Source organism: Danio rerio, chromosome 20, assembly GCF_052040795.2.
Source record: "Danio rerio strain M-AB ecotype USA chromosome 20, GRCz13ab, whole genome shotgun sequence".
Classification (NCBI taxonomy): domain Eukaryota; kingdom Metazoa; phylum Chordata; class Actinopteri; order Cypriniformes; family Danionidae; genus Danio; species Danio rerio.
The window spans coordinates 42,632,585-42,655,687 of record NC_141040.1 but is presented as its reverse complement, the minus strand read 5'-3'; the positions used below and the strand labels follow the sequence as shown (position 1 = coordinate 42,655,687).

The 23,103-nt window shown below is 34.8% G+C and overlaps 1 protein-coding gene and 1 long non-coding RNA gene across 8 annotated transcripts in view; one reads left to right on the top strand and one right to left on the bottom strand.

The window, feature by feature from the left end:
- Positions 1–17,341, top strand: part of itpkb (inositol-trisphosphate 3-kinase B) — a 64,414-nt gene extending 47,073 nt beyond the window's left edge. For 2 of the 4 annotated variants that reach the window (XR_015518710.1, XR_015518711.1), the window contains exons 4-9: positions 205–418; positions 4,536–4,740; positions 11,019–11,120; positions 13,066–13,137; positions 15,860–16,739; positions 16,810–17,341. Coding sequence is in view for 2 of the 4 variants with exons in the window: in XM_087298524.1 (XP_087154650.1) it covers positions 205–418; positions 4,536–4,740; positions 11,019–11,120; positions 13,066–13,137; positions 15,860–16,072 (806 nt within the window). In the remaining 2 variants the exon portion in view is untranslated. Of the gene's footprint in view, positions 1–204; positions 419–4,535; positions 4,741–11,018; positions 11,121–13,065; positions 13,138–15,859 lie in introns of all 4 variants that reach the window. The other 2 variants (XM_087298524.1, XM_087298525.1) reach the window with 1 other exon arrangement.
- LOC141379398 (uncharacterized) overlaps positions 1–23,103 on the bottom strand; it is a 74,003-nt gene that overhangs the window by 44,492 nt on the left and 6,408 nt on the right. Inside the window, exons 3-5 of one of the 4 annotated variants that reach the window (XR_015518829.1) lie at positions 15,843–15,978; positions 14,424–14,522; positions 4,552–4,789 (exon numbers count right to left, since the gene is read on the bottom strand). The exons of 2 other annotated variants lie outside the window; for them this stretch is intronic. This is a non-coding gene — a long non-coding RNA (uncharacterized LOC141379398). Of the gene's footprint in view, positions 1–4,551; positions 4,790–11,936; positions 14,523–15,842; positions 15,979–23,103 lie in introns of those variants that run through there. One more of the 4 variants, XR_015518828.1, reaches the window with a different exon arrangement.

Below are 23,103 nucleotides of genomic sequence, written 5' to 3'. Positions count from 1 at the left end.
CAGTCAAAATCAGAAAAGTTAAGGAGTTGTGTATAGGGTGGACAGAGAAAGAAGATGTAGATGTTGCATAACTTTTTATCAGTAATGCATTCAAAGCACAGAGCAATGTGAACTGCTTTGAAGCTAGATATAGAAAAATAACATACATATAGACAGTTTATGATAATACTTTATATGCTGAAAATGCCATGCTCTTCTCTTCAGGCAATTTCAAGGCAGGGGCGAATGGCCGCATCCTGAAGAAACACTGCGAGTGTGAGCAGCAGTGTCTGGACAGGCTGATGAGAGACATATTAAAGCCCTACGTTCCTGCTTATCATGGAGATGTTGAGAAGGATGGAGAGAGGTACAATCAAATGGAGGACTTGCTGGCAGATTTTGACCTTCCCTGTGTCATGGACTGCAAGATGGGCATTAGGTATGTTTGCTGCGATTGTGAGAATGAGACTAACCTATCAACTAGGGCTGCGACATTTAGTTTTTCTTCAATATATATATACTGGATATTGCTATATTAATATTGCAATATCCACCAGGTGACTTGATGGTAAATGCTATTTTCCTAATAATTCTGACTTCATCTGTATGTGTGTGTGTGCTAATTTGTTAAAATCACTTTTTTAGTAACCACCTAAGCAGAATAGAAATTATCCAGAAAACCATAGCAACCATACAGCAATACTACAAACCCCTCCATCACCTTACACCCACACTCAGAACCTAAAATACTTCCGAATATGCTGAGCAATATTCCTTATCATTTTTGCAACCACTCTATGACTGTATATCCTTAAAACCTTAAAGTTTGAGGGAAAAGAAAAACTTTAACTTAACTTGCATTACACTGGAGCTTTAAATGATAAAATTTACAAAACTTAAAGCACAATAATTAAAACAAAATAGATTTTTTTTTAAGTCAATGAAACACATTGGCTAAGATAATTTTAAAGGGCACCTATTTTGCACATTTTTACAAGATGTAAATAATAATAAGATGATCCTAGAGCGTATATGTGAAATTTTAGCTCTAAAAACCGCACAAATAATCCGAAATCAAACAAAAAATTCACAAAGGTAGCTTAAATAATCTGTTGGTGCTGTTTGGGCGAGGGATTCATCAGAATAGACAACAAAAATCAGTCCGAGGCACTCGAAAAATGTAGAAAGAATATTAAAAAGCCTTTATTCACATGGCTAATCTTTAAAAAACCTACGCTTTTTGGCAGAGAGCTGCCTTCATTAGGGTATCCATTTGTGGTACCCCACAAATAATGTTTTATAAATCTGAAACTGCACCCTTTTAGGTTTTTATCCAATTTGTGCCATTTTATTGACTGTCGCTTTAAATTCAAATTAGATTATGCTCCCGGGCCTCTTTTAAAAAAGAGGGTGGAGCTACAAATGCCAATGTGTCAGCATAATGGCAGATAAAGGGCACTGGACGACGAAGTTAAGTATTCACATGCAGTTTATTAGACAAATAGATCAGGCAGGCACGGCAAACGGGTACATACAGATAATCCAGGTCAAGGTCAATAAACAGGTGAGCAGTAGGTACAGGCGGCAAACTACAACAACAAAGACACAAAGCAAGGGTCAAAACACGGCTAGACAAGGCAAGGGAAAACGTGTCATAAGGTCAAGGTACAGTAAAACAAGACTCAGCACTGAAGTGTGTGTCTGTGCTGTGTTTAAAATCTATATAATCAGTTCACCATGATCCTCCGGCTGTTTGCATGTAATCAATGTAAAAACGGAACAGGTGCGAGTGAGGTGCATGACAGGATATGTTGTTCATAACTTTGGCATGTGCGTAGTTCTTCAGTCATTTGCATTAGCTAGATCGCTGGTGACTGTAACACTATGCTAATGAGGGAGAGAGCATCACTAATGGGCGGGGCTTTTCCTCTTTGATGACATACAGAGGTAGAATGTCAAACAAATGGTTTCTGCAGACTGCTTTTATTAAGTGTGATTATAAAAAAAAATATTTGTTTACCATTAGAGACTGGCTATATTCACACACTGTTGCCACACAACTATGTTTAAACCCCTAATAAAAGTGATTTTAGTATAAAGGGGAAACTTACATGAAAACTAAACTTAAAAAAAAATAATTAAAAATATGAATTAATAATATAATTGTTGTTTATATATAAATAATACAAAATGACAATGGTTTGTGGTGTATTCTGCATAGAAGCAGTCTAGAATATTTCATAAGTTGTACCTGAAAACAGTTTGTCTTTTGTGTATAATACACTACACAGAGAGCTGAATCTATAACTCACTAATTCCCCTCCTTGCAAAAATGAAATCTTCTTCATCGTTTCTTATCTCACACTTGAGCAACATCATGTCCACTGACTTGAAACATCCTGCATGTTATTTTAAAATGAATAGTTTCATTGACCTATTATTTGCACAGATGTTATAGATTCCAAGCAGCAGGGAAGATGAACAAGTGCTTCACTCCTCAGAGACCGAGCAGAAGAACAGCTCTGTTATCTATTATGCTAAAGGAAACTTGTAGCAAAGAAGACATTAATACACATCCACCATCCCTCAGCACAGTTTTCCCCTACGCTCATGGCTCGGCTTTCTCATCTCTGTTGTTCCTGGGACGCTCTGTTTGCTGTTGCAAGCCTGACCGAATCACGGCAGCAGCCATGGACAAATATAGAGATAACCAGATGGTCAGGATATTAACAGAACCTCTGCTTGGCCTGTCCAAACAAAACAATGCAACGCTTTTTAGATTCGCACACACTTCTTCTCCGTTTCTTCCTCTGTTTCCAAGTGAAGTGAAGTTGATGAATAAATGGACGATAAATATTTAGTTGCCATGACTACAGCTAACCCACTGTAAGGGATTAGTTGACTTTACTTAAAAAAAGTGAGTAAACTCACTGCCTCAAAATTAAGTGAAAGAGTAATTCTTAAAATAAAGCCAAGTTACAATGGGTTTACTCACTTTTTTAAAGTAAAGGCAACATGATGTTAAAGCAATGAGTTTACTCGTTTTTCACATATCCCGTATTAATAATTTTAACATTATAATGATTGCTTGCTAATCTTTGTAATGTATTGATGTAACCAGACTTGGGTGTAAGGCGTTCCATAGTAACACATTACTGTATTATAATAACATTTGTGAGGAACGCAGTTTCTAACGAATTACACTTTAAATGTGTGTAATTTCATTACAGCTACTAAAGTCAATATAATTGTGTTACTTACGTTACAAATAGTTTTTAGAAGAAAATAAATACTTCTTTTAAATCACGTTTTCCACTGCAACGACATTTAAAACCATGCACTTTTAAATTGCTGGAGAACGTGGGCTGAAATGGTTGCTGTCGAGAGTGGTTGCTTCTTTAAGTGAAAATACAAACATCACTTATAGCACTTAAATATTGCTATAAAATGCAGTCTGTGTCGAGTCTCTAAAGAACTTTCGACTGCTTTTGTTCAAGCACTTGAACAGAAAGCATTCTACGACAATACTCATTGGCCAGGAGAACACCAGTGCCCAAAAACACGTCAACCCAACTCAACCTAAACAGGCTAAAATGAATGAATGTGAAGAGATGCATAGCTGCTTATAGGGCCAATTACATATCGTGTCTTTTTGTGTGCGCAAGTTATTTCCAATGGAGGCGCGCATATTGTGTGCGCTCACATTTTCCAGGCTCACGCAGTTGAAAACCCCAAGTCACTTGACAAGCACTGACCGATCTGCTTCATTCTTTGTATGGAATATGCACATTTTGGTAGACTAATTACTTCATGCTATGCTTCTTCATGCTATGGATGTCAATGGTTACAGGTATCCAGTTTTCTTAAAAAAGATTAACAGGTTTGGTTCAAGTGAATGATGTGAAAATGTAAGTTTTTTTTTCTTTAAGTATTTTGAATATGTCAAGCTGCAGTGATCAAGCCATTGTAATGTTTTTCAGCAAATATAAAATTACTGAAAGAGCTGCAGTTTCTTTTTTTATTTTTTATGCTTTAAAAGTAATTTCAAAGTAAATAATTTAGTAATCTGATTACTTTTTACATGAAGTAATTAGTAACGTAATCAAATAAAATTTTCCAGTAGTAATCAGTAAATTGTAATTTATTACTTTTTTTAAAGTAACTTACCCAACACTGGCTATAACAAAACATCATGAAGCCTAAAACAACCGTAAAGTTATTATTTAAACAGTTTAAATATTACAAAAGTTATCACACTAGACGTTATATTTACTAAATAACATTTCTATGGAAATTTCTATTCTTTTTTCCATCTTTGCCATGAAAATAAAACATCAAAATAATGAAAAAACATTCTTAAATGTGTGCAAAATGTATGCTTTAAACCAGGGAGTAAACTGAAAATAAATATACAATTAATATAGTTTCCAAGCCTTCTATCTAATAAGATGCTATAAGATCTCGTATTAGGAATTTCAACATTTGATGATTCAACGCATGCATTAAATTCAGGAAATCTGAGCCAGTGAGTAATGTTATTTTCTCTTCTTTTGCAGGACATATCTGGAAGAGGAGCTGACAAAAGCCAGAAAGAAGCCTAGTTTGAGAGCTGACATGTACCAAAAGATGATCGAGGTGGATCCGGACGCTCCCACAGAAAAGGAGAATGAGCAGAAAGCGGTCACTAAGCCGAGGTACATGCAGTGGAGAGAAACCATCAGCTCCACCGCCACGCTCGGCTTCCGCATCGAGGGCATCAAGGTAAAAACCTTTGACGGAATTTTGGTGTTTTGATACTTCCTCTAGAAACCTGAGTAAAGACATGAGGTAAAATTGCAAAAAATATTAAACGTATCAGTGAGTATGTTTACATGGACACCAGTAATCCGATTTTAATACAATTAAGACAATACTCTGATTGAGTCTACCATGTAAACAGCGATTTTTTATTAATTTATTCAGATTAAGGTAATAATTGAACTAAGGAAAATCGAATTAAGACATGTGGAGTATGCTGGTTTTAATAGTATTATTAAAGTGCAGCACAGACACAGAAACTAATCAAACTATTACCGTCATGTAGGACATGTTGCTGCATTTTGCGACAGAATAGTCTATACACACACGACTGTTTGACCCAACATTATGAAGCTGCACCTACCGAAAACCACAGACACACTCATCGTGAAATGCGGTGTCAAATTCCATTAAAACAACATTCTTTCAGCAGTCCTTACTTCATATGCACATCCAACACCTCAGTTCGTCATGCGGGGCATGAATAAAGTGTTAAAGTGTTAAAAGTAGCTGCAGTCCGGCAGTTTCAAAGTCGAAAAAAAAATTATGAAACACCCAAAATTATATTAAACTCTTTAGGAAATGTGGATAGGGTGGTAAAACAAAGATGTTAATCAAACTATGCGTTATAACGTGTAAAACTGGATCATGGATCATTCAAAAAGCAACTCATGTAAATGCCTTTATTATATTATTGTCTTATTCAGATTAAGGCAAAGAATTCGATTACTAATGTCCATGTAAACATTGTGAATGTCACATTCAGCTGAATGTTTTTTTAAAGATATGAATTCCTAAAACAAATTAAGCTTTATCGACAGCACTTGTGGCTAAATATTAAATAACAATTGAATACCCCCCTTCAAAATAATTATAATAATATCATACTCAGCATAAACAGATGAGTTTTTTAGAGTTATTTCAGAAAAAAATAAAATAAAATAAGAGCTGAGTGATATGACATGATGCATAAATATGTATTAAAGCACATATTAAGCAGTTTACATGTGTCTGATTTTTTAATGTGGAGAATTTCACAACATACACATTAAACTAACAAAAGGTTAATATAAACAGAACTAATGCCTCTGGGGTGGCACTGAATAAATGTATAATTTCTAAATCCTGCATTTAGCATTCTGGCATGCTGATGACACATACCTGATTGCTTTACAGAAAGTTAATTTACTCTTCCTGCCTCTCAGTGGCGCAAAGGGTAGCAATGTCGCCTCACAGCAAGAAGATTGCTGGTTCGAGCCTTGGCTGAGCCATTTGGCATTTCTGTGTGGAGTTTGCATGTTCTCCCCGTGTTCGCATGGGTTTCCTCCGGGTGCTCCGGTTTCCCACACAGTCCAAAGACATGCAGTATAAGTGAATTGGATAAGCTAAACTGTATGTATGTGAATGGAAGTGTATGGGTGTTTCCCAGTGATGGGTCGCTGCTTAAAACATATGCTGAAAAAGTTGGTGGTTCATTCCACTGTGGTGACCCCTGATTAATGAAGGGACTAAGCCAAAAAGGAAATGAATGAATGAATAATGACAAAATAATTCAATTGTTGTAATCTCACTGGGAAATATTGAGGCCAATCAAACACTGCCAGGGGTGTGCATATTAATAATCCAGTGTGCAGCATAAAATTATGCCTGTTGTTTCAGTTGGCCTGTTTTTCACCACATATTTACACTCAGAAAACTTGCATGGGAATGAGGAAACTAGGGTGTTTGGTGTTACATTCATTAAAATACACTGACTGAACACTTATTATTCAGCTATGTCTAGGTAGATCCAGATTTTCATCTATATCTATGGCCCCTTTAATAATAATAATAGTGTCCAAGATACACTATTTAGATGCATTGGGACGCATCGTCAGTGATGTATGCTGGGGTCACTGAGTGTTCCGGGCCTTTCAACATCAGACATTTGAATGAAAGTCATTTTATAAAAGCACTTCACATTAAAATCTGGCTCCATTCACACCATAACCTTAAATACCACACCATAATCTAAATCTCTTAATTATTTATATTTGAAGCTATCTAAATAAAGGTTATGTGACAACAATGCCGTCAAGTGAGCTTCACTGGAATGATAAGTCAATAAAGGCGCTGTTTTCTGTGGAATCGCGGCGACACTGAAACCCACATTTTTTTAATTAGATCCTGGATTTCAGACCGAGGTGAAGGGGCAGGATTGGCCTTTTTCAAGAGCTTGGTTGTGACTGAATGGTTCTGTCACACACACACACAGCCTGTTTGTGGCACGTCTTTTGAGCCTGACATCAGTCACTGACAGGCCGCAGCTCTCACAACATGATTTCAGTTCTGTAATTCAGGCCTACCGCACACCACCCTATAACACTCATGGAAAATGTCAAAAAGGCTTAATACAAACTCGGAAACCACAGCTAATTAAGTCCAACTAGGCAGCCACGATTCCATTAAGACAAGGAAGAGGAGATCAGAAGGCTTATGTTTGGTCTTTATCAGGATTTTCCTTTGCTAAATCTTGGTTAATGAGAGCTCTGTAGATGTCCTGCATGAATAATAGTAACGAGAAGTTGCCCTTTTCACTTTCCATTTGCACAAAGAGCAGATTCTCCCCCTCGTTTACTCTATTTGTCAATGGGGATGCCCTAAATAATGTCTCTTGTTATGTCTGTGGCTAAGCTTCCTGTTGTTTGTTTATACCAGTTATGACTCTTCTTAACTAAGACGCACAAATCATACTCTAAAAATATCATGTTTACTTGAAGATGTTGACTAAGACATGCAGTACTGTTATACTGTTCCACAAATCTTTAATAGGGCTATATGTCACATGGCAAAAAGTGTTCATATTTTAGCAAAAACTTTAGAATTTGCTATAGCAGCAGGTAAGAGTTTTCATCATTAATTTGTGTTGTTTAAATTGTATGTTTACTTTTTGTATAAAACCTACCCTGTTCAGAAAGTAATGCACAACGAGATTTGTTCTGATCAAATCATTTGAATCAGTGAATCATTAAGTGAAGTGAATTCTGACAGGGTTATTTGAATCAGTGAATTGTTAAGTGGAGACTCGCTTTGACTGAATCAATAAAATCATTAAGCGATTATTTGGTCTGACATGATTAATTGAATCAGTAAATTAATAAGTGAAGACTCGCTCTGACTGAATCATTTGAATCTTTAAGTCACTATTCCCTCTGACATGATCACTTGAATCAGTGAATTGTTAAGTGGAGGTTCGCTCTGACTAAATCATCTAAATCAGTGAATCATTTAATGAATATTCGCACTTACATGTTCAGTTGAATCCCTGAATTGTTAAATGAAGACTCGCTCTGAGTGAATCATTTGAATCATTATGTGAATATTCCCTCTTACATGATCAACTGAATGAATTAATTGTATGCAAGACACATGTTCAAATTATACTAACATGCCAAAACATGTTAATGCAAGCAACATGCTAGAAACATGTTCAGATGATACTAATATGCCAAAACATTTTAAAGCTAACAACATGCTAGAAACATGTTCATGATACTAATATGCCAAAACATTTTTATGCTAGAAACATGTTCAAACAAGTGTGCCGCAAGCCTACGTTTGAGTGAAGGTTTCGGCCGTTAGATCGCCCCCTGGGGGCTGGCTGCAGTACAAGTCATAAAGCCCGCCTCCTCCGTGTTAATGAAGGAGACTTGAGCCCAAATAAAAAAAAATATTACACTTGCAATAAAATGTCCCGAAAGATAGTTCTGGTCGATTAAGGCACTGGTTATTGTGCTGAAATAGGTGCAGATCTTCATTTTTGTAAACAGTTTGTTTTTAGCAGTAATTTAATGCTGGGCGTGTCATCGTGATTGACAGCTGTGATTGACAGTTTCTCAAAGCGCGGCGTCTGAACTTCGGCAGGAGACTGAAGTAGACTGAAATGTTATTATTCGATTTCTGTGTTATTTTACCATGACAAAATGAGTTCAGCAGTAAACTATAGTTTCTGACATACATGATCCTGGTGGAACACTGTTTATTCGCTAAGTTCAGGGCTTTTTTCGGGCTTTATTAGTTTGCTGATACACGCCTAGCCACCCAGATAGCAAAACACAGTTCCGGCTAGATTCTCGCCTGCCGGAGACTTATCTCTTAGAGCTCAGACTGACTAATGTTACCTCTGCTGGACCTACTCCGGATGCCTGGACTCACTGCCCGATTCCAGTCCGAGTCAATCGAGCCAGATGCGGCGGCCGAGCGAGCAGGCGCTGCCGCATGCGAGCCGGAATCAGCCCGCGACGCCGCGAGTAAGTTGTGCGCTGCGGCCTGGAGCTGGCGCGATTGAATATATAAAACCCTCATATTTGTTAACGTTATTACATCCATTTGTGTTGATATGACAGCAAACGCATGCTGAGAAGTTCGGGGGGCGTAGTTGATTTTACATAAAGCGTTTGATTGGAAGCTCGACTCTGCTCATTTTCGCGGCTCCTCCTCTGGCTCCATCAGACAGTCCTTCTGCGCATGTCTGGCTCCAATTTCAGCAGTCTTTTGCGACAGTTTGTGCCCGTCAAGCAGGCGTTTTGCCCTCAAGGCGTTCAATGGGAAAAAGGGCTGTCGCGTCGTCCATATTTTTTACAGTCATTGTGTTCAAACAATACTAACATTCAAAACATGTTAATGCAAGCCACATGCTAGAAACATACCAACATCCGAAAACATGTTAATGCTAGCAACATGTTCAAATGATACTAACATGTCAAAACATGTTAATTCTAGCAACATGCTAGAAACATGTTCAGATGATACTAACATCTAAAACATGTTAATGCAAGCAACATGCTAGAAACATGTTCAATTGATACCATCATTCCAAAACATGTTAAATGCTAGCAACATGTTCAAATGATACCAAAATTTCAAAACATGTTAAATGCTAGCAACATGTTCAAACGATACCAACATTCCAAAACATGTTAATGCTAGCAACATGCTAGAAACATGTTCAAACGATACCATAATTCCAAAACATGTTAAATGCTAGCAACATGCTAGAAACATGTTCAAACAATACCAACATTCCAATACATGTTAATGCTAGCAACATGTTCAAATGATACTAACATGTCAAAACATGTTAAATGCTAGCAACATGCTAGAAACATGTTCAAATGATACCATCATTCCAAAACATGTTAAATGCTAGAAACATGTTCAAATGATACCAACATCCCAAAACATGTTAATGCTAGCAACATGTTCGAATGATACTAACATGCCAAAACATGTTAATGTTAGCAACAATGCTAGAAACATGTTCAGATAATACTAACATCCAAAACATGTTAAATGCTAGCAACATGCTGGAAACATGTTCAAACAATACCAACATTCCGATACATGTTAATGCTAGCAACATGTTCAAATGATACTAACATGTCAAAACATGTTAATGCTAGAAACATGTTCAAATGATACCAACATTCCAAAACATGTTAAATGCTAGCAACATGCTAGAAACATGTTCAAACGATACCAATATTCCAAAACATGTTAATGCTAGCAACATGCTAGAAACATGTTCGAATGATACCATCATTTTACAACATGTTAATGCTAGCAACATGCCAGAAACATGTTCAGATGATACGAACATTCAATACATGTTAAATGTAAGCAACATGCTAGAAACATGTTAAAATAATACCAAAATTCCAAAATATGTTCAATGCTAGAAACATGTTCAAATGATAGCGACATCCCAAAACATGTTAATGTTAGCAACATGCTAGAACAGGGATGGGCAAACTCAGTCCTGGAGGGCCGTTGTCCTGCACAGTTTAGCTCCAACACTTATCAAACACACCTGAACATGCTAATCAGTGTTTTTAGGATCACTAGAAATCTATACGCAGGTGTGTTTGATTAGAGTTGGAGCTAAACTGTGCAGGACACCGGCCCTGAACCGGACCGAGTTTGCCCACTCCTGTGCTAGAAGCATGTTCAGATGATACTAACATCCAAAACATGTTAAATGCTAGCAGCATGCTAGAAACATGTTCAAATAATACTAACATGCTAAAACATTTTAATGCCAGCAACATACTTAAATATGAGAAATCATAAACATGATTTTGTGCTTACAGGTTTGTCTAATGCGGTATAAAGCATATATTAACATGTACTATGATGTAGAACTGTTTTTTAAACTTGTTTGTATTTTTTGATATGTACACTGAGTTTATCTTTCCCTTTTACAGAAAGAGGACGGAACGGTAAACAGGGACTTTAAAAAGACCAAGACCCGTGAACAAGTGACCGAAGCCTTCCAAGACTTCGTCAAAGGAAACAAGAACATCCTGGTAAGAGTGTGTTCACGTGTTTTAGTGCTTCAGGGCCTTCTGCCTGTCTGAAAGTCTCTGAAAGCGGACAGGTGGAGCTAAACTCTCATTTAGCCTTAAGGTTGTAGATTGTTTGAGCCCAACAAACGTTGGCCTGCTGTTCATGTTGCACACAAACTTGATTAAAATACAGATAAATACACACATGCAAATGTGCAAATATTTCCATAATAACACATGACTGCCATGTGTGTTTTTGTGGCATTTAAGTACTGTAAATGCAATCTAAGCAGGTTTAAATATTAACAAGGTGTTGGCACCTTGACAAAGACATTTAATTGCAGGATTCCCACGTAACTGGGGTGTTTCCTTACAAAGCTCGGCCTTATAGACAAACATTTCCAGAGAAACTGTCCTTGGCTTTTGGTGGAGCCTTTATTTAACCCTATGTTTGTCTACAGTGTGTCATGAAAGCTAATGTGCATCCTGATTCATGCTCTGTGATTCATCTGATAAACGTGCTTTAGATATTAAAGATGAATGTGCTTTTATTTACACACACAATGCATAGTTAACTGCTCATATATTGCTGAAATAACTTCTTTGGCATACATTAGAATAGAGCATGGAACTGTGGTTTGATTTTAATGTGTACACACCAAGGTTTTTTCACTAGTTTTAGTTATTTTTTTGTTTTGTTTTCAAATCAAGATAGTTTTAATTAGTTTTTAGAGGTATATTTACTTGTTTTTATAAGTTTTTATATATTGAAATTGCCTGGTTTTAGTTTATTATTAGTTTTTTTCAGTGTTAGTTTTAGTTTGTTGTTTTTTTTTTGTAAATTAGGATTTTTTTTTTAGGTGTAAGATTCAAAATCATCAGAATAAATATTGTACAATAAAAACTTAACCAAAGATAGGCTACATTTTTTGACACAAGAGCACTGCCATCCACAATTATCATCTACCCATCCTCAAATTCAAATACAACAGCCTGAAAGATAGCAGCCATAAGTAAAATATGTGTGCAAGGCTTCTTTTTAGGCCTCCCATGTTAGGACAGTCAGTTAAAACATCACCATAATTTAAAAAGTTTCTTACAGTTACAGTTTGCAACCCAACTGAAGCATGATTCACTTTCATTCCATCGAAATTCCATTACAATTTTCTGCTATGAAATAAACTTCCGTTTCGCCAGATCCTCTCATTTAAGCTAAGTTGGCAACACTGTTGTCACAGCAACAGCAAGAATGCCTAAGGGAGGACTGACTTAATCTGGCCAATGGCATTAGGATTACAGACTCAGGTGCCGTAACAAAGACGAAAACTAAGGACGTTTTTTTGCTGTAATTTTAGTTATTGCAGTCAGTTTTGTTTATAGACAAAACCGTTTCAGTTAGTTCTAGTTTTAAAAAACAAACTCTTATTTTTATTTCAGTTAACGGAAATGTTTTTTCAATCATAGTTTTTGTTTTTTGTTTGTTTTCATTAACTATAATAACCTTGGTACACACATACACACTCTCATAAAGCTATAGACATAATGATTTTTTTACTTTAAAGAGTAAATGGATTCAAAATACGCCTATGTGATTTATGCACCATTTTCCTGATTGAGACCATAAAAATGTCTGCAAAAAATGGAAATTTACTGGTATTGCTATACACATTGCTTGTGTGGAATGTGAGAAATACAAGAGACAAACTATCTGGTTTGGTGGTATGGATTGGCCTAGGGGTGGGTTAATAATAAATGTAATTACATGCAGAAATTTTTTTTAATATAAGGACAAAACACATTTGTACACAAGTTCACTGCACCAAATGATTAATATAAATTTAAGTACACAGCAATTAAGACCATGTCATATAAAAATGAACCATATACTTGTTAAAAGTATGGTTACTTTTATTGGTTTATTATTATTATTGTTGTTTTGTTTTACACTTTGTCTCTTTTCCCATAGCATTCCTATCTGAACCGGCTGAAAGAGATCAGGGACACTTTGGAAATGTCACCATTTTTCAAAACGCATGAGGTAAACAGTCACTCTTTTGTTCATCATCCTAAAACACATTGGCTACAGTTATAACCACGAAGCAACTAAAAAAATGACCTTTTCCTCATTCATGTGACAACATGAGCATGTGAAATGTCCTTAATACACAAAAGCATGTAGGGAAAAAGCAGCTCTGTGTAATTATCTGATTACACCACATGCTGGAAACAAGAATAGCAGCTTGGTTGTATGCAAATCATCACGCAACCTCTAATAGACTTTAAAAACAAATACGCTAAATACACTTCATGCATCGCATTTGTTTTAATACAAGGTGGTAGAACAGGCAATGTAAACACCCAGCCTTGTTTATTCATATTGATGGATAACAAAAACAAACTGTATGGTGGAAAAACAGGGCACTGCTATGTGCAAGTATCTGTTTAATAAGTCAACTCGTGTTTGCTTCACAAAAATAATGGAAACAGGATATTCGTGTCTACTTTGTCATGTTTACGCGTGTATTTGTGATAAAGGATTTAATTCTCATAATGTATTTCTGTGGTCTGTGTATAATGCATAAGAACAAAAAAAATCAATGCTTTAGACCAGGGGTGTCCAAAGTTGGCCCTGGAGGTCTGGTGTCCTGTAGATTTTAGCTCCAACTTGTCTTAACACACCTGCATGGATGTTTCTAGAGAGCCTAGTAAGAGCTTGATTAGCTAGCCCAAGTGTGTTTGATTGGGGTTGGAACTAAACTTTGCAGGACACCAGCCCTCAGAGTTTGGGCGGCCCTGCTTTAAACCCTCAAAAATGTATCTTTTTAGCATTTTTACAATTATTTAGGAATGGGTGGTTACATTTTTCTTTTAAATAGTTTAAGAAACATTAAAAATAATGTTAGAGTTCCTTAGTTCCTTAAAGTGTAAAAAAAGTACTTTAAAAATAATTATTTTAGTGTCAAAAACCTATACAGTATATAACTTTTTTTTTTCAACCCAATTTCTTAAAACATTTTTGTAACTGAAAAAAATAGAACTTTTTTGATAGAAATTAAAGCTAATGCAAGTAAAATTCATTTATTTTGTTTAAAGCATTTTAGAGAGTTATTTGTATGTTATTTTGATTAGAAATAATATGTAGATTTCATACATTTTGAAGTTATAAATTAAAAAGAATTAACTCCATTTCTTCCAACAGTAGAAATAATCAGAATTATATGTTCTTACACATACATGTATAAATTCATGTAAGTAGAACTAACCAATCTGCTTCACACTTTGTATGGAATATACACATTTCAGTAATAACGACAGACTGATTACCTCAGACAAACACAGCTCACCCAAACACTGCAGGGCTTTTTACTTTTCTCCATAAACTTGCATCGAAGCTGCAGCAATGATTCGTCCATATGTCATCCTCTGAGAGGTCAGAATAACAACACATGCAAAAATGAATGCCGTATAGCAGCAGTGTGGAGATTGTAAATAAAAAAGGATGTATAGATGTCGCCAGAGCAGCTTTTTGGTTTGTTTTTTTTGTGCACCCCAGCCAAAAAAGGTTTTTTTAGCATAGGGGGTAATGTAGTTATTCAACTTCACACTTTGTAATGTTGCAGTATGTATTTGAATAATGATGGTTGGTTCCTTTACTTGACAGCTCAGATTTCATTATCATAAGTTGTGTTGTTGACAGAGTTTGAGGTTTACTGTATCATCATTATTGACATCTTAAAGTGTGCTTTGTTCAGTGTTTACACTTTACCATTCACTTTGTAAAATTGTATCTATCAAGTCTAAAGGCTCATACACACCAGGAAGCTTGCATTTGCGTTTATCGTCAGCGCTTTTTGAGACGTTTTTCCCTGATTCAAACCCAAGCGATTTTTACTGCAATTGAGCAAAAGAGTACGCAAAATCACTCCATGAAGTTACAGTAGATGGCGCTACACAAATTTAAGATTCTGACACCCGCTTGTAACACAGAAGAAGAAAGTTGGCACGCTTGTTGTTAAAGTTACTGGTGGTTTGAACACGTATGGATGGTTTAAGTAGCAGCTCCAGCTCTATCGATAAAGAAATGATTAATGTTCACCAGTGCAATAAGCAGCTTCACGTTCATATTGCCTCTAGGCATCTTCTTCAATTTGTGCTCGCATGGACAGTTTTGCACTCGAGCACCTCCAAGTGCTGTTTACTGTAACTTCAGCAGCTCTGTGCACGTGAACAAAAGTGCCAATCTAAAATAAAAAAGTTTAAAAAAAGTTAAAAAAACAAACAAACAAAAAACGAGCATGAGGCGTTTCTTTAAAAACGATGATTTTACGCCTGGAGTTTTGCTCGTTGCTTTGCACGATCACATTGGCACCCTTATTTAGTCACGAGTCATTAAACGTCGACAGAAAATGTAAGCAAAAAGTGATCCGGTGTGCACGGGCCTTAAGGGTCACTTTAACACTTATGTTTATCTTATTATTAAGAGATCAGATATGTTGTTAAATATTTTTGTTTTTGACCATTACATCTATTTGCTTTAGTAATGTTGGTAAATTAAAATAAGGTGACTAAATAAAAAAAATCCTAATATTCCTAAATGTATTGTTAAAAAATATATATTCAATAATTAGCGATACCAAATAATATGAAACATGATATTGTGATATTTTTTTTTGCAATATCGCCCAGCCCTATGTGAAAGCACCCTAAAACATCTGTGACATATTCTAAAATTTCACACATTACCCCTCTCTCATGCTCAGGTGATTGGCAGTTCTCTACTCTTCGTCCATGATAAACGGGAGCTGGCAAAAGTGTGGATGATAGACTTTGGGAAGACGACTCCACTGCCGGAGGGGCAGGAGCTGAGCCACAGGGCCACCTGGATGGAGGGAAACAGAGAAGACGGCTACCTCTACGGCCTGGACCACCTCATAGACATTATTTCTAATATGCTTGGTCCCAACCCCCACTAGAGTAAGAGGAATTGATCTCTACACCGGCACTACAATTCAAGACCTCACAGGGTTTCTCCTAAAGCTATCCTAACCGATCGGCCTGTCTCGCCAAACAAAGAAAAAAAAGAAGCAAGGTGTAAAACTTAAATCAAAATGCCAGCCGCAGTGGCCTTTAAACGAGTGTGTATGTTTGTAAACTTGTAGATGCTGTATATATAGTGTAAATGCCAGTGTTTCAGTTCAGAAACATGTGTGAATAGGATATTTGCAGATATAATGCTTTAACAGACAGGTGAATCTCAAAGCCACACTTGCTTTATGTGCGCTGTGTTATGGAGAAGTGTAAAGCTGTTTTTACTCGTGAACGTCTTAATATTTCGTTTTTAGCAATTTTTTTTTTTGGGTAATTCACACCTTGAAACAAAAATCTAAATTTAGGTTAATTGAGGTCTATGTTAAAGGCTAACTACCACTCTTTTTTAGATAGATACATTTATAGGATTCTAATTTTATCGTTTTTTCCCAGTTAAGATGTAAGTAGTATTAAAATACATGGTTTATACTGAGTGCCTATGGTAGAACAAATGAAATGATCCCGTTTGGTGGATGGTCTTACACTGTGCTTTAATTCTGAAATTGTTTATATCAACATTCCATAAATACATTCATTTTTCTGTTCAAATAGGTCTGGGTATTAATTCTGAAATTGTTTATATCAACATTCCATAAATACATTCATTTTTCTGTCCAAATAGGTCTGGGTATTGATACTGATACTTTCTAAAATTCTTTTTGATTTACAGGTTATCAATTCAGTTAAGACTTTGATTGACTTAATATATGACACCAAATTATTTGATTACACAGAATATTGCTCGTTTCAAATCACCAATGAAATGTTTATTTCAAATTATGTCACTGATTTGGTAAAAAAAAAAAAAAAACACAAAATGCCATATTTTTAATACAAAAAAGTAGTTGTGGACTGGATTTTTTTTTTATTTTTACATTTTATTAAAGTCTTGGACATGTGAAACAACATTGCTTTTGATGCAATTTTCAAAAATTTCTCCCTAATTTACTGTTTGAGGTTGTTTTTGCCCCATTGACTTCCATCATAACCACATTTTTTTGATTACAAAATCATGATAGCATAAAATCATGCATTTTTGATTGTTGGTGGTTTGCTCTATTGCACTGAAAAAACGAGTTCTGCAAAATTGTTGCAAAAAATGTATTTGTGTTAAATTTATACAATCAAATTAAATTTAGTAATGTTCAACCTAATCTGTTTTTATTTTAATTCTGCCCAAATAAGTTGTTTACAACCAACTTAAAAAAAATTTTAATCCAAGGAATCATCTTTGAAAATTTTTAATTTTTACAATTTTTTCATCAATTGGCACCGTTAACCCTTTAGTCTGTGCAAAAAAGCATAGTTTCTGGGTTTTATATGGAGTATAGCAGCAAAAAGTGTGAGAGTGACTTTGCGCCCTTACCTTGATGTGTCTGAGAAAATCTAAATATGATTATATAAATAGAGTATATAAAAACAAAAACTGTGTATTTATGCACTATCAAATCTAGTTACAATGAAAGTCAGTGGGGTAAAAACAGCCCTGAACAGCAAATAGGGGAGAAAAACTGAAAATCTAACAATGCATCAAAGCCAATGTTGTTACTAATCGTTCGCATGTACAAAACTGTGATAAAAGGTAAAATAAATCTAGTCCATTAATTATTTTTTTTTTTAGAAAATATGTCATTTTGTGTGTTTTTTTCACCAAATCAGTGATATAATTTGTGAACTTGTCAAGAAAAAAGAATAATATAATAATAATAATATTATTAATAATTATCTGATGCATTTTACTGCAGTTTAATTTAGTGGATATTTTCATCCCTAACATAACAAAAGGGTAGTAAATTTGAGCAGTGAACAAGGATTAATTTTAACTTAATCGCACAACAATATAACTTTTTGATTTGGATAATTTGATATGGATTTTTTAAGGGATAATTCATATGAATTTGTACAATCTCATTCATAGATTTTAGAATGATTTGTTTGGGGTTGGTTTAAGGGACATTTAAAAATCTAGCTTTTTTGACCAAATGAAATAGTATGACTTTGTACGAATTAGCCACTTTTCTGATAATACATGATATAATTAAGAGAGATCGGAGAGATCAAGAGATCGGGCTGGTTAATTCAACTAGAGCTGTTTAGTTTCACCTTTTGTAAAAACTTAAGTGGATTAATTTTCAAGTAAAGTCAACTATTTGGGTTAAGAGTGAAGTTTTCACCACTCAATAGGGCAAAAACTTTATTAAGCAATCAATTAGTAAAAGATAAATTTGTATCTTGGGATATTAAGAATGGATATCTGAACTATTTCAATAAAGACCAAGAAGATTCATTAGAAAACCAATATCTTTACCCAGCCCTATGCCCAAGTGGCCACAATAATTAAACTAGAGTCAGGGTTTTTTCTCTCAGGAAGTGGCACCCATTCAAGACGACTCTTTATCTGTCAACAACGCCTTGTCTCGACAGCACTTTGTCTAAGAACTGCAAACTCCATTTGACCTACAGTACAACATCTGTTGACCAAAAACGTCAAACATTCCAAGCAAGTTTAAACACTTAAAAAACAGGACTGCAAACGCCATCTAACTTTGGAATCACAATAAAATAAGTGCTTTTCAAACAGCCCAAATGGCATTTTAATAATACAGACGGTGACCTTAACCTTCGTACACATCTGTTAACCAAAAATGTCAACCATTCCGCGCAAGTTCAAACATTGCGGATATACTCACAAAAGCCTTACAAAATGTTGTTCTTCCTTTGAAAAGTGCCTGAGGCCTCCAAATGCTGAGTCTCCCTCTCTTCATGTTTGAGAGAGGAGATTGTTGTTTGCATGACTATTTGCCATGCAAAAGACCCATCCCTGCATACCCCCAAACAATGAGATAATGCTCCAAGCAAAATATCGCTGCCGATAAAAACTAATTTGTTGGTCAGTATGGAAACCATGTGCTGACACAAGCATAAACGCAATCCGTGATTAGCGCTTGTTGATTTAGCCCAGGGCAAGGAACACCCCGGGCGGACCTACAGATGAGAACGTCAGTAGAGGCAGAGGGGCGATTGAGAGGCCACCAATCAAATGTCATCGCAACTTTTTTTTCACCCATTATATATTTGTGACGAGATTTTGTTGTTTTAAATAAATGACCTTTTTACAAATGCAAACGGAAGAGAGAGGACAAAAGGTTAATGGGTGGTTTATGGAAACTATTCTCAAGTGGCTGTCCTACAGATCTCTAAACATGCTGAAAATTGGAAGGAGACATAAAATAGGTCTAATCATAGCTGCTGTGCGTATTTTGTTTTAAATAAGCCTGCCAGTAGAGTGTGCAATACTTAGCACTTCATGATTTTGCCAAGTATGATGCGATCCTGGATTAACATCTATGTTGATCCTGGAACAATTTTTTTATATATATACGAGTTGTTTATTTGATTTTTTTCTTTGTTCTGTTGCTTTTGTCTGTTCTAATGTGTTAACTTAGGTTTTAATCTTTTTGGAGATTTTATGCAAATCCTACAAAATTGTCCCAATCAATATAAAATTTATAAATCGTTTCCAAACAGTTAATGAGGTCATATTGTGAAATTATATTTATATCGCAATATACATTGCAGAAATGGTAAATATTGCAATGTAATTTTTTTCCTATATCGTGCAGCCTTATACTACATAGTACGGAGGTATGCAATTTCAGATGCAGCAAATTGCTTTCATAGTGTAGCGCTTTCTGCGTTCAGTGTGAAATTCTGCTTTACACCACGCAGTGATTACAGCTAAAGATAATTATAGATATAAAGATAAGTATAGCCTTCTTTTGAACAATTTTCAGCAGCTAAAAATTCAGTGCATCCTGCATCCTTGATATAAATGGTCTATGTAAATCACTTAATTTGCAAAACGAACAAAAACTTGTATTTATACTTGAATTACTACCTACTGATGGCTATTATATTACCCACACTCAAGTTACTAATATATACATGAAACCCAAGCTAAAAAAAGATTGAATTAGTTTACCAACAATGCAAAAATATCTAGTAATAAAACATACAACAACAATGCCCTAAAAATGACAGACACATATGACAGAAATAATACAAATTATTATTATAGCCACCTATTAAATGCTTTAACATATGTGTAAGTACAAAATGTGTAAATCAAACTTGAACTAGTATTTAAAACTGGGGCCTTTTTGGAAAAAACAAAATTACTTCAACATTTTGAGACATATAAAATACTTACAGCAGCTTTAATGAGGTCTATTCTCCCAAAAAAGACATTTACTTTTCACTAAATCTTAAATCCAAATTTTCCCTAAACAAACTAAAAGTGAAAGTAGGGCTTCCCCTGCTGTTTATGGTGCTGTATAGCAGAGAACAAACAAAACTGACCAAGTCCTCCTTCTTGCCCTTGAGATGTTTTACATTTCATGCCATATTTGTGAAAGGTCAATAATTTGTGGGGATTTCTAGTGGTGTCATATGCGTACTTATATTTATATTTTGTTACATTTTGCACAAGAACACTACATGTAGCTGCGTTGTTGTTTTTTTCTCCTCGTTTGTTTGGCTTTGCCTCCCATATGGTGGTGTAGTGGTTCACTGTAATGTAAGCTAAGCCCATTGCTGTGTAAAAAAAAATGTGCAAATGTCTTCAGAGTGTGCTCTGTCTCTTTAAGAAAATAAATCTCTGAAACCAGTGCTATTTGACCCTGTTGTGTTATGTTGGTCAGGGCCTGTTTTACACAACAAACAATTCTGCTTTAAAACTGCTTCACAGCTGACATTTTTAAGAAGGTAAAATCAGGCAGCTCTACCCTGATGTTTGGCATGAGAATATGTAAAAATGGGAAAACATAATAATGAAGGACCCATATCTTGAAAAATCTCAGAAAAAAATCTATATAGACCACTTACATTTTCCCCCTTTTTATTTATTTAAATAGTCAAAACATACATTCATACATTCACTAATCAACATACAGTAGCTAACAACACAACATATAAACATAGTGCTTTAACATTGTGTACATATAACAGTATTTCTGCAGGTTTCATCAAATCACATTTAAGACTTTTAGGACCATTATGAATGAGATTTTAGACTTATACGAGGCTAAACAATGAGAATTATTATAATGACCAGGTTGGACCAATGCTATTGGAAAAAGTAAATGTAGTTATTTCTTAACCACATATTTTAATGTGTCAAAAGAAGAAATCTCTAGTTTTATAGATTTAATTGTATAAACTTTTTAAATGACAACTTCAACATTGTCAAAAGTATGTTTATTTCGAAAAAAAAAAACTACACAAATAATCCAAAATATATATTTGTTTGCTTTTGGTCCAAATGAATCGAGTATTATGAAGCCTTAAGTTTTATGCCTATTTATAAATATTGCCCAATCACACTTACTTCAGTAAATAGTTTTTTGTGTAAATGGAAGATTGTGTAAATGGATATATATTGCTATTATTATCATGAGGAATTGTAGAATTGTTTTTAGTTTTCTTTTCCTGATTAGAGAATTAAAAAATAGCTGTAAAATGTCTAACAGCTGTTGTGAAATAAACATCTCTTTGTAATAAAAAACTCCTTATATATAAACACAGTTGAAGTCAGAAATATTAGCCCCCCTGATTTTACCCAATTTCTGTTTAAAGGAGAAGATTTTTTTCCAACACATTTCTAAACATAGTAGTTTATTCTGTAGACTATCGAAAAAATATAAAGCTTAAAGGGGCTAATAATATTGACCTTAAAATGTTTAAAAAAAATACAAACTGCTTTTATTCTAGCCAAAATAAAACAAATAAGACTTTCTTCCAGAAGAAAAAAAATATTATCAGACAAATGTTCTTGATCTGTTAAACTGCCATGGGATATATTTAAAAAAAACAAAACAAAAAATCAAATAGGGGCTAATAATTCTGGTTAAAACTGTATATATTCTATTGTTTCATTCCAATCGTCATCTATCTAACTGATATTAAGGTCTAGTTGAGTCTCTGTGAAGATCTAAAAGTAGATAATGATGCAAGGTTAGCATATGTACAAGAAATGATTCCACTTTGTTCTTTGTCATCAGGAAAAAGTCCTCATTAGGATTTTGTTGAAGAAGGATAGGAAAAAAGGGAAAATGCTTTTGTGTAAAGTCCCGCACCTGTCTATAGAAAAGTGGGCTTTGGGAATTTAAAACTGTAGACCACTTAAAATGTATTATAAGTATATTACAACTTATATTTATGTGTGTACATGTACACACATGCACATGATATATATGACATTGAAGACAAAATGATTAGACCCCTTTTAAATTCTAATTCTTTTCAAAATATCTTTCAAGTGATGTTTAACAGACCAAGGCACTTTTCACTGTATTTTCTATTCTATTTTTCTTTTAGAGAAAGTGTTATTTTAGTTTTTGGCTGGAACAATATTTAAAAATAAATTTTAAACACTCATATCTGCTTTTAACAGCTTTATTTCTGGGAATAATACACTTTTCAGTTATAGTATAATTAAATTTTTCATACAAAATTAACTGCCACCATACAATTTATTTTGGGCAATATACAAGTCTGATGAGATCAAATCAAATTCATTCCAAATGAGGATCTTAACATCTGCACTGACCAACAATAAGTTATAGTATACAAACACCAAAGTATTCTAAATTACTAATAAGTTGGAAATAACTCCATAAAACAAAGCAGGTTTTGTTCTTACAAAGTGAATAGTCGCCACCTAGTGTCTCTTCTGCTTAATGCACTACTGTGGAAAGTTCACATGATCCAGATTTTCCCTCTTTAGTTCTTGTGTGACACTTTCACATGCACTCTATGAACACTATAAGTTAGATACTATTTAAAATCAATAAAACCCATTCACAGTCTACTCAACATAATTTTCTGGCAACCATCAGTTCTGAACTGATCAAATAAT